Raw genomic sequence first — 11,157 nt, forward strand, 5'->3', positions numbered from 1 at the left:
GGTAATACTGTATGGGGGAAGTGGGGTAATACTGTAGAGGGAAGTGGGGTAATACTGTCGGGGGAAGTGGGGTAATACTGTCGGGGGAAGTGGGGTAATACTGTCGGGGGAAGTGGGGTAATGCTGTCGGGGGAAGTGGGGTAATACTGTATGGGGGAAGTGGGGTAATACTGTCGGGGGAAGTGGGGTAATACTGTAGGGGTGGGAAACTGAAGGCGGGACGGAATCTCCGCAGCTGTCAGTCAGCAGCGGGGCGCTGATGATGTCATTGCGCCTGTATGTCACCACGTGTCTGCCCTTCACTTAACGGGGAGAGAAGCGATGATTCTTTCGGATCGGTCCACTGTGCCACCCAGGGAATGTTTCTCCCGGGTCAGCGGCCGGGCACTTAAGTTTCTGCCGTTGGCGGCCCGGCCAAACCCGGGGGGGCGGAATTATCCGGCCCACCTGGAAGTCGGCCGGCAAAAGTAAATAAAATGGCGGCCGCGGCAGTGGGCCCTCGCCTTTAATGGCCGCCCCGCAGCCAAGTGCCACACACACAGAAGACAAATTGCAGCAACAGAAAAAGCTGTCGGGGGCAACGCTCGGCAGATCGGGGACTTTTACAGCTGAATGAGGCTGGCGGTGCGGGAGATAGGCGGACCTCGGTCGCTCGGCAGCGGCAAGGCCGAAGCTGAATTTCCCTGGCGCCGGGCGTCGGACCGGAAGTCGGTCACCGCTCGACTCTGCCGCTTGGCCGCTGCTTTCCGGCGGTAAGCGGCCTTTTGGGGAGCTGAATTTTGGGCCCATTTCACCGGATGATTCGTGCAGGCCTCTGTATTGTTAGTCCCGTAACTTAACCACTGTGCTGCTGCTCGCCCGCTGGTTGCTACGTTGCTACGTGGACTGTTTGTGTCTGTCAATCTCAGATTTAAAATGTTTAATGGAACGAAGATCGCATTGCTTTTTGTGGAAGAGCCTTCCACACCCCAACCACCCTTTGCGTGAAGATGGAGTTCCATCCTCTCTCCTCAACAGCCTGGCTCTCACTTTTAAGGTTATGTCCCCTCGTCCCAGAATCATAGAATGGTTTCAGCACGGAAGAAGGCCATACGGACCGTCGATCCGTGCCGACTCTCAGCCAATCCCACTCCCCCGCCCTTTCCCCATAGCCCTGACATTTTTTTTCCTTCAGGTACTTATCCAAATCCCCTTTGAAAGATAACATTGAGCCTGCCTCCACCATCCTTTCCGGCGGTGAATTTCAGATCCTAGCCACTCGCTGCGTAAAACAGTTTTCCCTCATGTCGCCTTTGGTTCTTTTGCCAATCACCTTAAATCTGTGTCCTCTGGTGCTCGACTCTTCCGCCAACGGGAACAGTTTCTCTCTCTCTCTACTGTGTCCAGAACCCTCATGATTTTGAACACCTCGATCAAATCCCCTCTCAACCTTCTCTGCTCCAAGGAGAACAACCCCAGCTTCTCCAGTCTATCCACATAACTGGAGTCCCTCATCCCTGGAACCATTCTACAAAATCTTTTCTGCACCCTCTCTCAGGCCTTCACATCCTTCCTAAAGTGTGGTGCCCAGAATTGGACACAATACTCCAGTTGAGGCCGTACCAGTGTTTTACACAGGTTCATCATAATTTCCACACTTATGTACTCTATAACTCTATATATGAAGCCCAGGATCCTGTAAGCCTTAGTGTCCCAGTGGGAAGAATTTCTCCTTATCTACCCTTAAGTTTGGCACAAAGTTAAGTTGTATTAAGTTTTGGCACTAAACTGGGTGGCGGTGTGAGCTGTGAGGAGGACGCTAAGAGGCTGCAGAGTGACTTGGACAGGTTAGGTGAGTAGGCAAATGCATGGCAGATGCAGTATAATGTGGATAAATGTGAGGTTATCCATTTTGGGGGCAAAAACACGAAGGCAGAATATTATCTGAATGGCGGCAGATTAAGAAAAGGGGAGGTGCAGCGAGTCCTGGGTGTCATGATTCATCAGTCATTGAAAGTTGGCATGCAGGTACAGCAGGCGGTGAAGAAGGCAAATGGTATGTTGACCTTCATAGCTAGGGGCTTTGAGTACAGGAGCAGGGAAATCTTACTGCAGTTGTACAGGGCCTTGGTGAGGCCCCACCTGGAATATTGTGTTCAGTTTTGGTCTCCAAATCTGAGGAAGGACGTTCTTGCTATTGAGGGAGTGCAGCGAAGGTTCACCAGACTGATTTCAGGGATGGCAGGACTGACCTATGGGGGGAGGCTGGATCGACTGGGCCTGTATACATTGGAGTTTAGAAGGATGAGAGGGGATCTCATAGAAACATATAAAATTTTGACGGGGCTGGAGAGGTTAGATGCAGGAAGAATGTTCCCGATGTTGGGGAAGTCCAGAACCAGGGGACATAGTCTTAGGATAAGGGGTAAGCCATTTAGGACTGAAATGAGGAGAAACTTCTTCACTCAGAGAGTTGTTAACCTGTGGAATTCCCTGCCACAGAGAGTTGTTGATGCCAGTTCATTGGATATATTCAAGTGGGAGTTAGACATGGCCCTTACAGCTAAATGGATCAAGGGGTATGGAGAGAAAGCAGGAAAGAGGTACTGAGAGAATGATCAGCCATGATCTTATTGAATAGTGGTGCAGGCTCGAAGGGCCGAATGGCCTACTCCTGCACCTATTTTCTATGTTTCTATAAGGCTAAATCTAGGTTAGATGTCAGGAGGTGGTTCTTTACACAGAGAATAGTAGACCTCTGGAACAAGCTGCCCTCTCATGTGGTGGATGCAGACTCACTGAATACCTTCAAGCAAAAGCTGGATTTGTTTCTGGCTGCAGTGGAGATTAACTCTAACAGAAGGTTGGTACTGCAGAGAATTTAATGGCCAGAGTGATGATCTGGACTAGTTTTCATTGCCTCGATGGGTCAGAGAGGAATTTCCCAGATTTCATTTGTCCAAATTGGCCTGGGTATTTTATCTGTTTTTTTGCCTCTCCCAGGAGATCACATGGTTTTGGGTGGGGTGGAGTATATATGTTGTGATACACAAGGTATCGCAACCTGGGACAGGCTCGATGGCCCAGATAGTCTTTATCTGTTTGTCATTGTTCGTATGTTCGCATGTATCCAATTCCTTTTGCAGTTTTACTTTGACTGTTGGCCAAGGGTGGGATTTCAGCTCAGAAAATAAGAATATATGAAATGGGAGCAGGAGTCGGCCATTCGGCCCCTTGAGCCTGCTCCACCATTCAATAAGATCATGGCTGATCTGATCATGGACTCAGCTCCACTTCCCTGCCCGCTCCCCATAACCCTTTATTCCCTTATCGCTCAAAAATCTGTCTATCTCCGCCTTAAATATATTCAATGACCCAGCCTCCACAGCTCTCTGGGGCAGAGAATTCCACAGATTTGCAACCCTCTGAGAGAAGAAATTCCTCCTCATCTCAGTTTTAAATGGGCGGCCCCTTATTCTGAGATGATGTCCCCTAGTTTTAGTTTCCCCGATAGTGGAAATATCCTCTCTGCATCCACCTTGTTGAGCCCCCTCATTATTTTATATGTTTCGATAAAATCACCTCTCATTCTCCTGAACTCCAATGTGTATAGATCCAACCTGCTCAACCTATCCTCATAAATCAACCCCCTCATCTCCGGGATCAACCTCGTGAACCTTCTCTGAACAGCCTCCAATGCAAGTGTATCCTTCCTTAAATACGGAGACCAAAACTGCACGCAGTACTCCAGGTGTGGCCTCACCAATACCCTGTACAGTTGTAGCAGGACTTCTCTGCTTTTATACCCTATCCCTCTTGCAATAAAGGCCAACTCAGGGCCCCGCATTGCTGGGTTGACCAGTTCCCCGGTGGGTCAGTGGCTGAAATTTGTGAGCAGCTCTCACCTGCAGGACTCGCTTGGGGAGGCCGGTCTTCTTGGACAGCTGCTCCCAGTCCTTCCCGTCCGGGTTGTGCTTGACAGCGAAGTAGGATTCCATGGTGCGGAGCTGGTGGTGCTTGAAGCAGGTGCGGATGCGTTTGGCCTTCTGCTGGCCGCAGTATCGGGGCTCGCCCAGAGCCTGCTCCGCCTCGGGACAGACTGAAACCGCAAACACCGGAACCACACGTGACACAGAGGCACAACAGGAACCACACGGGCAGGGACAGGAGCAGGCCGTCCAGCCCCTAGAGCCTGTCCTGCCATTCAGTCAGATCATGGCTGCTCTGTATCCCAACTCCAACCACCCACCTTGGCTCCAGATCCCTTTATACCCTCGTCCCGCAAGAACCGTAGCCATCTCAGAATTATTCAGTGAGCTCGCATCTACTGCTTTTTGTAGGAGAGAGTTCCACAATTCTACCACCCTTTGCGTGTCAGAGACAGTCTCATTGGGGTGTGGGGCTGGAGACACCTATAGACCAGTCTGGGTAAGGACGGCAGATTTCCCTTGGTAACGGGCGTTAGTGAGACTGGAGTCACCTATAGACCAGTCTGGGTAAGGACGGCAGATTTCCCTCGGTAACGGGCGTTAGTGCGACTGGAGTCACCTATAGACAGACCCCGGGTAAGGACGGCCGATTTCCCTCGGTAACAGACGTTAGTGAGATTGGAGTCACCTATAGACCAGTCTGGGTAAGGACGGCCGATTTCCCTCGGTAACAGGAGTTAGTAGGACTGGAGTCACCTATAGACCAGACCCCGGCAGATTTCCCTCCATAATGGAGGGCAAGTTGGCTAAGGTAGATTGGAAAAATAGATGAAAAGGTATGGCAGTAGATAAGCAGTGGCTAGCACTTGAAGAAATATTTCATAATTCTTAATAAAAATACATTCCAGTGAGAAACAAAAAAACACAGGAAAAGTTTTCCATCCGCTGCTAACTAATGAAGTTAAGGATAGCATTAGATTGAAAGAAGAAACTTGTAATGTTGTGAAGAACAGTAGTAAGCCGGAAGATTGGAAGAGTTTCAGAAACCTGCAAAAGATGATCAAAAAATTGATAAAAAGGTAAAAAATAGATTATGAGAGAAAACTTGCAAGAAATATAAAATCAGATTGGAAGAGTTTCTACAGGTATGTTAAAAGGAAGTGTAGCAAAAGTAAACATTGGTCTTTTAGAGGCTGAGGCAGGAGAAATTATTATGGGGAGTAAGGAAATGGCAGAAACGTTAAACAAATATTTTACATAAACATAAGAACATAAGAAGTAGGAACAGGAATAGGACTAAAGGCTGACAAATCCCCTGGACCGGACGGCCTAAATCCTAGGGTTCTGAAAGAGTTGGCTGCAGTGATAGTGGATACATTGGTTTTGATCTTTCAAAATTCCCTCGATTCTAGAACACTACCAATGGATTGAAATGTAGCAAATGTAACACTGCTATTCAAGAAAGGAGGGAGAGAGAAAACAGGGAACTACAGGCCAGTTAGCCAGAGATCATTCGTCGGGGAAATGCTGGAATCCATTGTTAAGGAAATGGTATCAGGGCACTTAGAAAATCATAACATGATTAGACAGAGTTAACAAGGTTTTATCAAAGGGAAATCTGGTTTGACAAATTTGCTGGAGTTTTTTGAGAATGTAATTAGCAGGATAGATAAAGGGGAACCAGTGGATGTAGTATATTTGGATTTCCAAAAGGCATTCGATAAGGTACCACATAAAAGGTTATTACACAAGATAAGTGATCATGGGATTGGAGGTAATGTATTAGCATGGATAGAGGATTGGCTAATGGACAGAAAATGGAATAAACGGGTCTTTTTCAGGTTGGCAGGCTGTAACAATGGGGTACTGCAAGGATCAGTGCTGGGACCTCAGCTATTTACAATCGATATTAGTGACCTAGATGAAGGGACCGAGTGTACTGTATCCAAGTTTGCTGATGATAAAAAGCTAGGTGGGTCAGTAAGCTGTGAGCAGAACATAAGGAGTTTGCAAAGGGATATAGATAGACTTAGTGAGTGGGCAGGAAGGTGGCAGATGGAGTATAATGTGGGGAAAGGTGAGGTTATTCACTTTGGTAGGAAAAATAGAAACAGAATATTTTTTAAATGGTGAGAAACTTTTAAATGTTGCTGTTGAGAGAGATTTGAGTGTCCTTGTGCAAGAAACACAGAAAGCTAGTATGCAGGTACAGCAAGCAATAAGGCAAATGGCCTGTTGCCCTTTATTGTAAGAGTAAGGAAGTCTTGCTACAATTGTACGGGGCCTTGGTGAGACCACACCTGGAGTACTGTGAACAGTTTGGGTCTCCTTATCCAAGGAAGGATATACGTGCCTTGGAGGTGGTACAACAGAGATTCACTTGATTGATTCCTGGGATGAGAGGGCTGTCTTATGATGAGAGATTGTGTAGAATGGGCCTATACTCGCAAGTTTAGAAGAATGAGAGGTGATCTCATTGAAACATACAAGAATCTGAGGGGGATTGACAGGGTAGATGCTGAGAGGTTGTTTCCCCGGGCTGGAACATCTAGAACTAGGGGCACAGTCTCAGGAGAAGGGGTAGGTCATTTAAGACAGAGATGAGGAGGAATTTCTTCACTCAGAGGGTCGCGAATCTTTGGAATTCTCTTCCCCAGAGGGCTGTGGAGGCTGAGACTCTGAATATATTCAAGGCTGAGATAGGTAGATTTGTGGAGTCTGGGGATTCAAGGGATATGGGGATCGGGCGGGAAAGTGGAGCTGAGGTAGAAGATCAGCCATGATCTTATTGACTAGCGGAGCAGGCTCGAGGGGCTGTAGGGCCCACTCCTGCTCTTATTTCTTATGTTCTTATGAAGGGCATTGGTGGGACTGGAGTTACATATAGACCAGTCTGGGTAAGGACGGCAGAGTTCCCTTGGTAACGGGCGTTAGTAGGACTGGAGTCACTTATAGACCAGACCCGGGGAAGGACGGCAGATTTCCCTCGGTAACGGGCGTTAGTGGGACAGGTTGGTTTTCTCCGTCAATCGCCAAGCATTTCCAAGCATGCAGTCCACACGAACAGCCAGAAAAACGCACCTTGATTAAAGTCGTCTCCCTTGGCGTCGAATCCGTTGGCCCTGCGCTTGCGGGTGCCGCCCCTCTGTGGGCCCCAGCCTCCGTTCCCCGGGCCCAGCTCCGCCCCCTCATCGACCCGGAGGGCCAGCTCGGCCAGGTCGTCCATCAGCCGGGCCTCCTCCTCCTCCTCCCGGCACAGCGGCTCGAAGTGGGCCTGGCAGTACACCAGGCCCTGCCGTGTGCCGAACAGGTCGCCCGTCACCAGCGCCTGCCTGCAGACGGCGCACGTGAAGCAGCTGACATGGTAGACCTCCTCGCGCGCCCGCATCACCATCTCCGAGGCCGGGATCCCCAGCTGGCAGCGGGAGCACTGCTTGACGCCAAATCTCCTGGGGTCAAAGGGCAACAAAGCAGAAAAAGAGCAACGTCAGCCATGGCTCAGCGGGCGGTGCTCGCTCACCTTCGGGTCAGAAGGTCGTGGGTTCAAGTCCCACTCCAGGAACTTGAGCACATAAATCTAGGCTGACCCTCCAGTGCAGTGCTGAGGGAGTGCTGCACTGCCGGAGGTGCCGTATTTTGGATGAGACGTTAAACCGAGGTCCCGTCTGCTCTCTCGGGTGGACGTAAAAGATCACACGGCACTACTTTGAAGAAGAGCAGGGGAGTTATCCTCGGTGTCCTGGCCAATATTTATCCCTCAATCAACATCACAAAAAAGGAGATGATCTGGTCATTATCACATTGCTGTTTGTGGGAGCTTGCTGTGCACAAATTGGAGGCCGCATTTCCCCACGTTACAACAGTGACTGCACTTTGGGTGTAAAGCGCTTTGGGATGTTCTGAGATAGAGAAAGGCGCGATACAAATGACGGTAAATCCCGGGCAGCGGGTGGGAATTTGAAAAATTTACCCTGCATTAGATACAAGGCTAACAACAAAGGTGCTATATTGGAGAGTTATTGAACAAAATTTGATACCGAGTCACATACTAGAGAGGGTGAGCCAAGCGAGGTGAAAGAGGTGGGACTCAAGGGGGACATTCGAGGAAGATGGGAACCTGGAGAGGTTTGGGAAAGGAATTTCAGAGCTTAAGGCCCAGACAGTTGAGGGCACGGCTGACAATGGTGGGGTGGGCTGAAGGGAGGGAATGGGCGAGGGTGCGGGGGAGCGATGCACAAAGGTCCCAGGCAGTGACCATCCCCATCACCCAAGAGTGTAACCACCTCCCCTTGAAATTCAATGGCATTACCATCGCCGAATCCCCCACCATGACCAGCCATGTGGCTACAAGAGCGGGTCAGAGGCTGGGTATTCTGCGGCGAGTGACTCACCTCCTGACTCCCCAAAGCCTTTCCACCATCTACAAGACACAAGTCAGGAGTGTGATGGAATACTCTCCAGGTGCCTGGATGAGTGCAGCTCCAACAACACTCAAGACGCTCGACACCATCCAGGACAAAGCAGCCACTTGATTGTCACCCCATCCACCACGTTAAACATTCACTCCCTCCACCACCACGTACCGTGGCTGCAGTGTGTACCATCTACAAGATGCACTGCAGCAACTCGCCAAGGCTTCTTCGACAGCACCTCCCAAACCCGCGACCTCTGCCCCCGAGAAGGACAAAGGCAGCAGCGCATGGGGACACCATAAATTGCAAGTTCCACTCCAAGTGACAGAACCCTGACTTGGAAATATATCCCCGTTCTTTCATCATCGCTGAGTCACAATCCTGGAACTCCCTCCCGAACAGCACTGTGGGAGCACCTTCAGCACACGGACTGCAGTAGTGCGGGTTTGCAGTTGGAGGTTGGGGGTTCGGGTTGGGGGGTTTGAGGTGGGGGTTGGTGTTTGGGGTTTGAGGTGGGGGTTTGGGGTGGGGGGTTGAGGTGGGGGTTTGGGGTTTGGGTTTGGGTTTGGGGTTTGGGGTTTACGTTTAGTTTTGGGGTTTGGGCTGGGGGTTTGGGGTTTGAAGTGAGGGTTTGGGGTTTGGTTTGGGGTTTGGGGTGAGGATTTGGGGTTTGGGGTGAGGGTTTGAGGTTTAGGGTGGGGAGTTGAGGTTTAGGGTGGGGGTTTGGGGTTTGGTTTGGGGTTTGGGGTGAGGATTTGGGGTTTGGGGTGAGGGTTTGAGGTTTAGGGTGGGGGGTTGAGGTTTAGGGTGGGGGTTTGGGGTTTGGGATGGGGGTGGGGGTTTGGATTTGGGGTTTCAGGTGGGGGTTTGGGGGTGGGGGTTTGGGGTGGGGGTTTGAGGTTTGGGGTGGGAGTTTGATGGTTGGGGTTTGGGGTGGGGGTTTGGGGTAGTGGTTTGGGGTTTGAGGTTTGGGGTGAGGATTTGGGGTTTGGGGTGGGGGTTTGGGGTGGGGGTTTGGGGTTTGAGGTTTGGGGTGAGGATTTGGGGTTTGGGGTTTGGGGTGAGGATTTGGGGTTTGGGGTGGGGGTTTGGGGTGGGGGTTTGGAGTTTGAGGTTTGGGGTGAGGATTTGGGGTTTGAGGTTTGGGATGAGGATTTGGGGTTTGGGGTGGGGGTTTGGGGTTTGGGATGGGGGTGTGGGGGTTTGGGGTGGTGGTTTGGGGTTTGAGGTTTGGGGTTTGGGATGGGGGTTTGGGGTTTGGGGTGCTGGTTTAGGGTTGGAGGTTTAGGGTGGGGGGTTGAGGTTTAGGGTGGGGGTTTGGGGTTTGGGATGGAGGTGGGGGTTTGGATTTGGGGTTTCAGGTGGGGGTTTGGGGGTGGGGGTTGGGGTGGGGGTTTGAGGTTTGGGGTGGGAGTTTGGGGTGGGAGTTTGGGGGTGGGGGTTTGGGGTGGGGGTTTGAGGTTTGGGGTGGGGGTTTGATGGTTGGGGTTTGGGGTGAGAATTTGGGATTTGGGGTGGGGGTTTGGGGTAGTGGTTTGGGGTTTGAGGTTTGGGGTGAGGATTTGGGGTTTGGGGTGGGGGTTTGGGGTGGGGGTTTGGGGTTTGAGGTTTGGGGTGAGGATTTGGGGTTTGGGGTTTGGGGTGAGGATTTGGGGTTTGGGGTGGGGGTTTGGGGTGGGGGTTTGGGGTTTGAGGTTTGGGGTGAGGATTTGGGGTTTGAGGTTTGGGGTGAGGATTTGGGGTTTGGGGTGGGGGTTTGGGGTTTGGGATGGGGGTGTGGGGTTTGGGGTGGTGGTTTGGGGTTTGAGGTTTGGGGTTTGGGATGGGGGTTTGGGGTTTGGGGTGCTGGTTTAGGGTTGGAGGTTTAGGGTGGGGGGTTGAGGTTTAGGGTGGGGGTTTGGGGTTTGGGATGGGGTGGGGGTTTGGATTTGGGGTTTCAGGTGGGGGTTTGGGGGTGGGGGTTGGGGTTTGGGGTGAGGATTTGGGGTTTGGGGTGGGGGTTTGGGGTTTGCGGTGGTGGTTTGGGGTTTGAGGTTTGGGGTGAGGGTTTGGGATGGGGGTGTGGGGTTTGGGGTGGGGGTTTGGGGTTTGGGGTGGGGGTTTGGGGTTTGGGGTGGGGTTTGGGGTGGGGGTTTGAGGTTTGGGGTTTGGGGTTTGGAGTGAGGGTTTGGGGTTTGGGGTGAGGGTTTGGGGTTTGGGGTTTGGGGTGGTGGTTTGGGGTGGGGGTTTGGGGTTTGGGGTTTGGGGTTTGGGGTTTGAGGTTTGAGGTTTTGGGTTTGGGGTTTGAGGTTTGGGGTTTGGGGTTTGGGGTGGGGGTTTGAGGTTTGGGGTTTGGGGTTTGGGGTGGGGGTTTGAGGTTTGGGGTTTGGGGTTTGGAGTGAGGGTTTGGGGTTTGGGGTGAGGGTTTGGGGTTTGGGGTTTGGGGTGGTGGTTTGGGGTGGGGGTTTGGGGTTTGGGGTTTGGGGTTTGGGGTTTGAGGTTTGGGGTTTTGGGTTTGGGGGTTTGAGGTTTGGGGTTTGGGGTGGGGGTTTGAGGTTTGGGGTTTGGGGTGGGGGTTTGGGGTTTGAGGTTTGGGGTGGGGGTTTGGGGTTTGAGGTTTGGGGTGGGGGTTTGAGGTTTGGGGTTTGGAGTTTGGGGTTTGGGGTGGGGGTTTGGGGTTGGGGTTTGGGGTTTGAGGTTTGGGATGGGGGTTTGAGGTTTGGGGTTTGGGTTTGGGATGGGGGTTTGAGGTTTGGGGTTTTGGGTTTGGGGTTTGGGATGGGGGTTTGAGGTTTGGGGTTTTGGGTTTGGGGTTTGGGGTTTGAGGTTTGGGATGGGGTTTGGGGGTTGGGGGGGGG

General features: G+C 51.6%; 2 protein-coding genes across 2 annotated transcripts in view; one reads left to right on the plus strand and one right to left on the minus strand.

Moving 5' to 3' along the window:
- The window catches only part of LOC139230645 (LIM/homeobox protein Lhx9-like), a 31,170-nt gene extending 23,417 nt beyond the window's left edge, over positions 1-7,753 (minus strand). Inside the window, exons 1-3 of the mRNA XM_070862458.1 lie at positions 7,731-7,753; positions 6,990-7,357; positions 3,885-4,078 (exon numbers count right to left, since the gene is read on the minus strand). Of these exons, the coding sequence (XP_070718559.1) occupies positions 3,885-4,078; positions 6,990-7,357; positions 7,731-7,753 (585 nt within the window). The remainder of the gene's footprint in view (positions 1-3,884; positions 4,079-6,989; positions 7,358-7,730) is intronic.
- Positions 7,754-7,833: 80 nt separating this feature from the next.
- Positions 7,834-11,157, plus strand: part of LOC139230646 (olfactomedin-like protein 2A) — a 30,644-nt gene continuing 27,320 nt past the window's right edge. The window contains exon 1 of the mRNA XM_070862459.1: positions 7,834-7,839. Within this exon, the coding sequence (XP_070718560.1) occupies positions 7,834-7,839 (6 nt within the window). The remainder of the gene's footprint in view (positions 7,840-11,157) is intronic.

The sequence above is a fragment of the Pristiophorus japonicus genome, chromosome 19 (assembly GCF_044704955.1).
Source record: "Pristiophorus japonicus isolate sPriJap1 chromosome 19, sPriJap1.hap1, whole genome shotgun sequence".
NCBI lineage: Eukaryota > Metazoa > Chordata > Chondrichthyes > Pristiophoridae > Pristiophorus > Pristiophorus japonicus.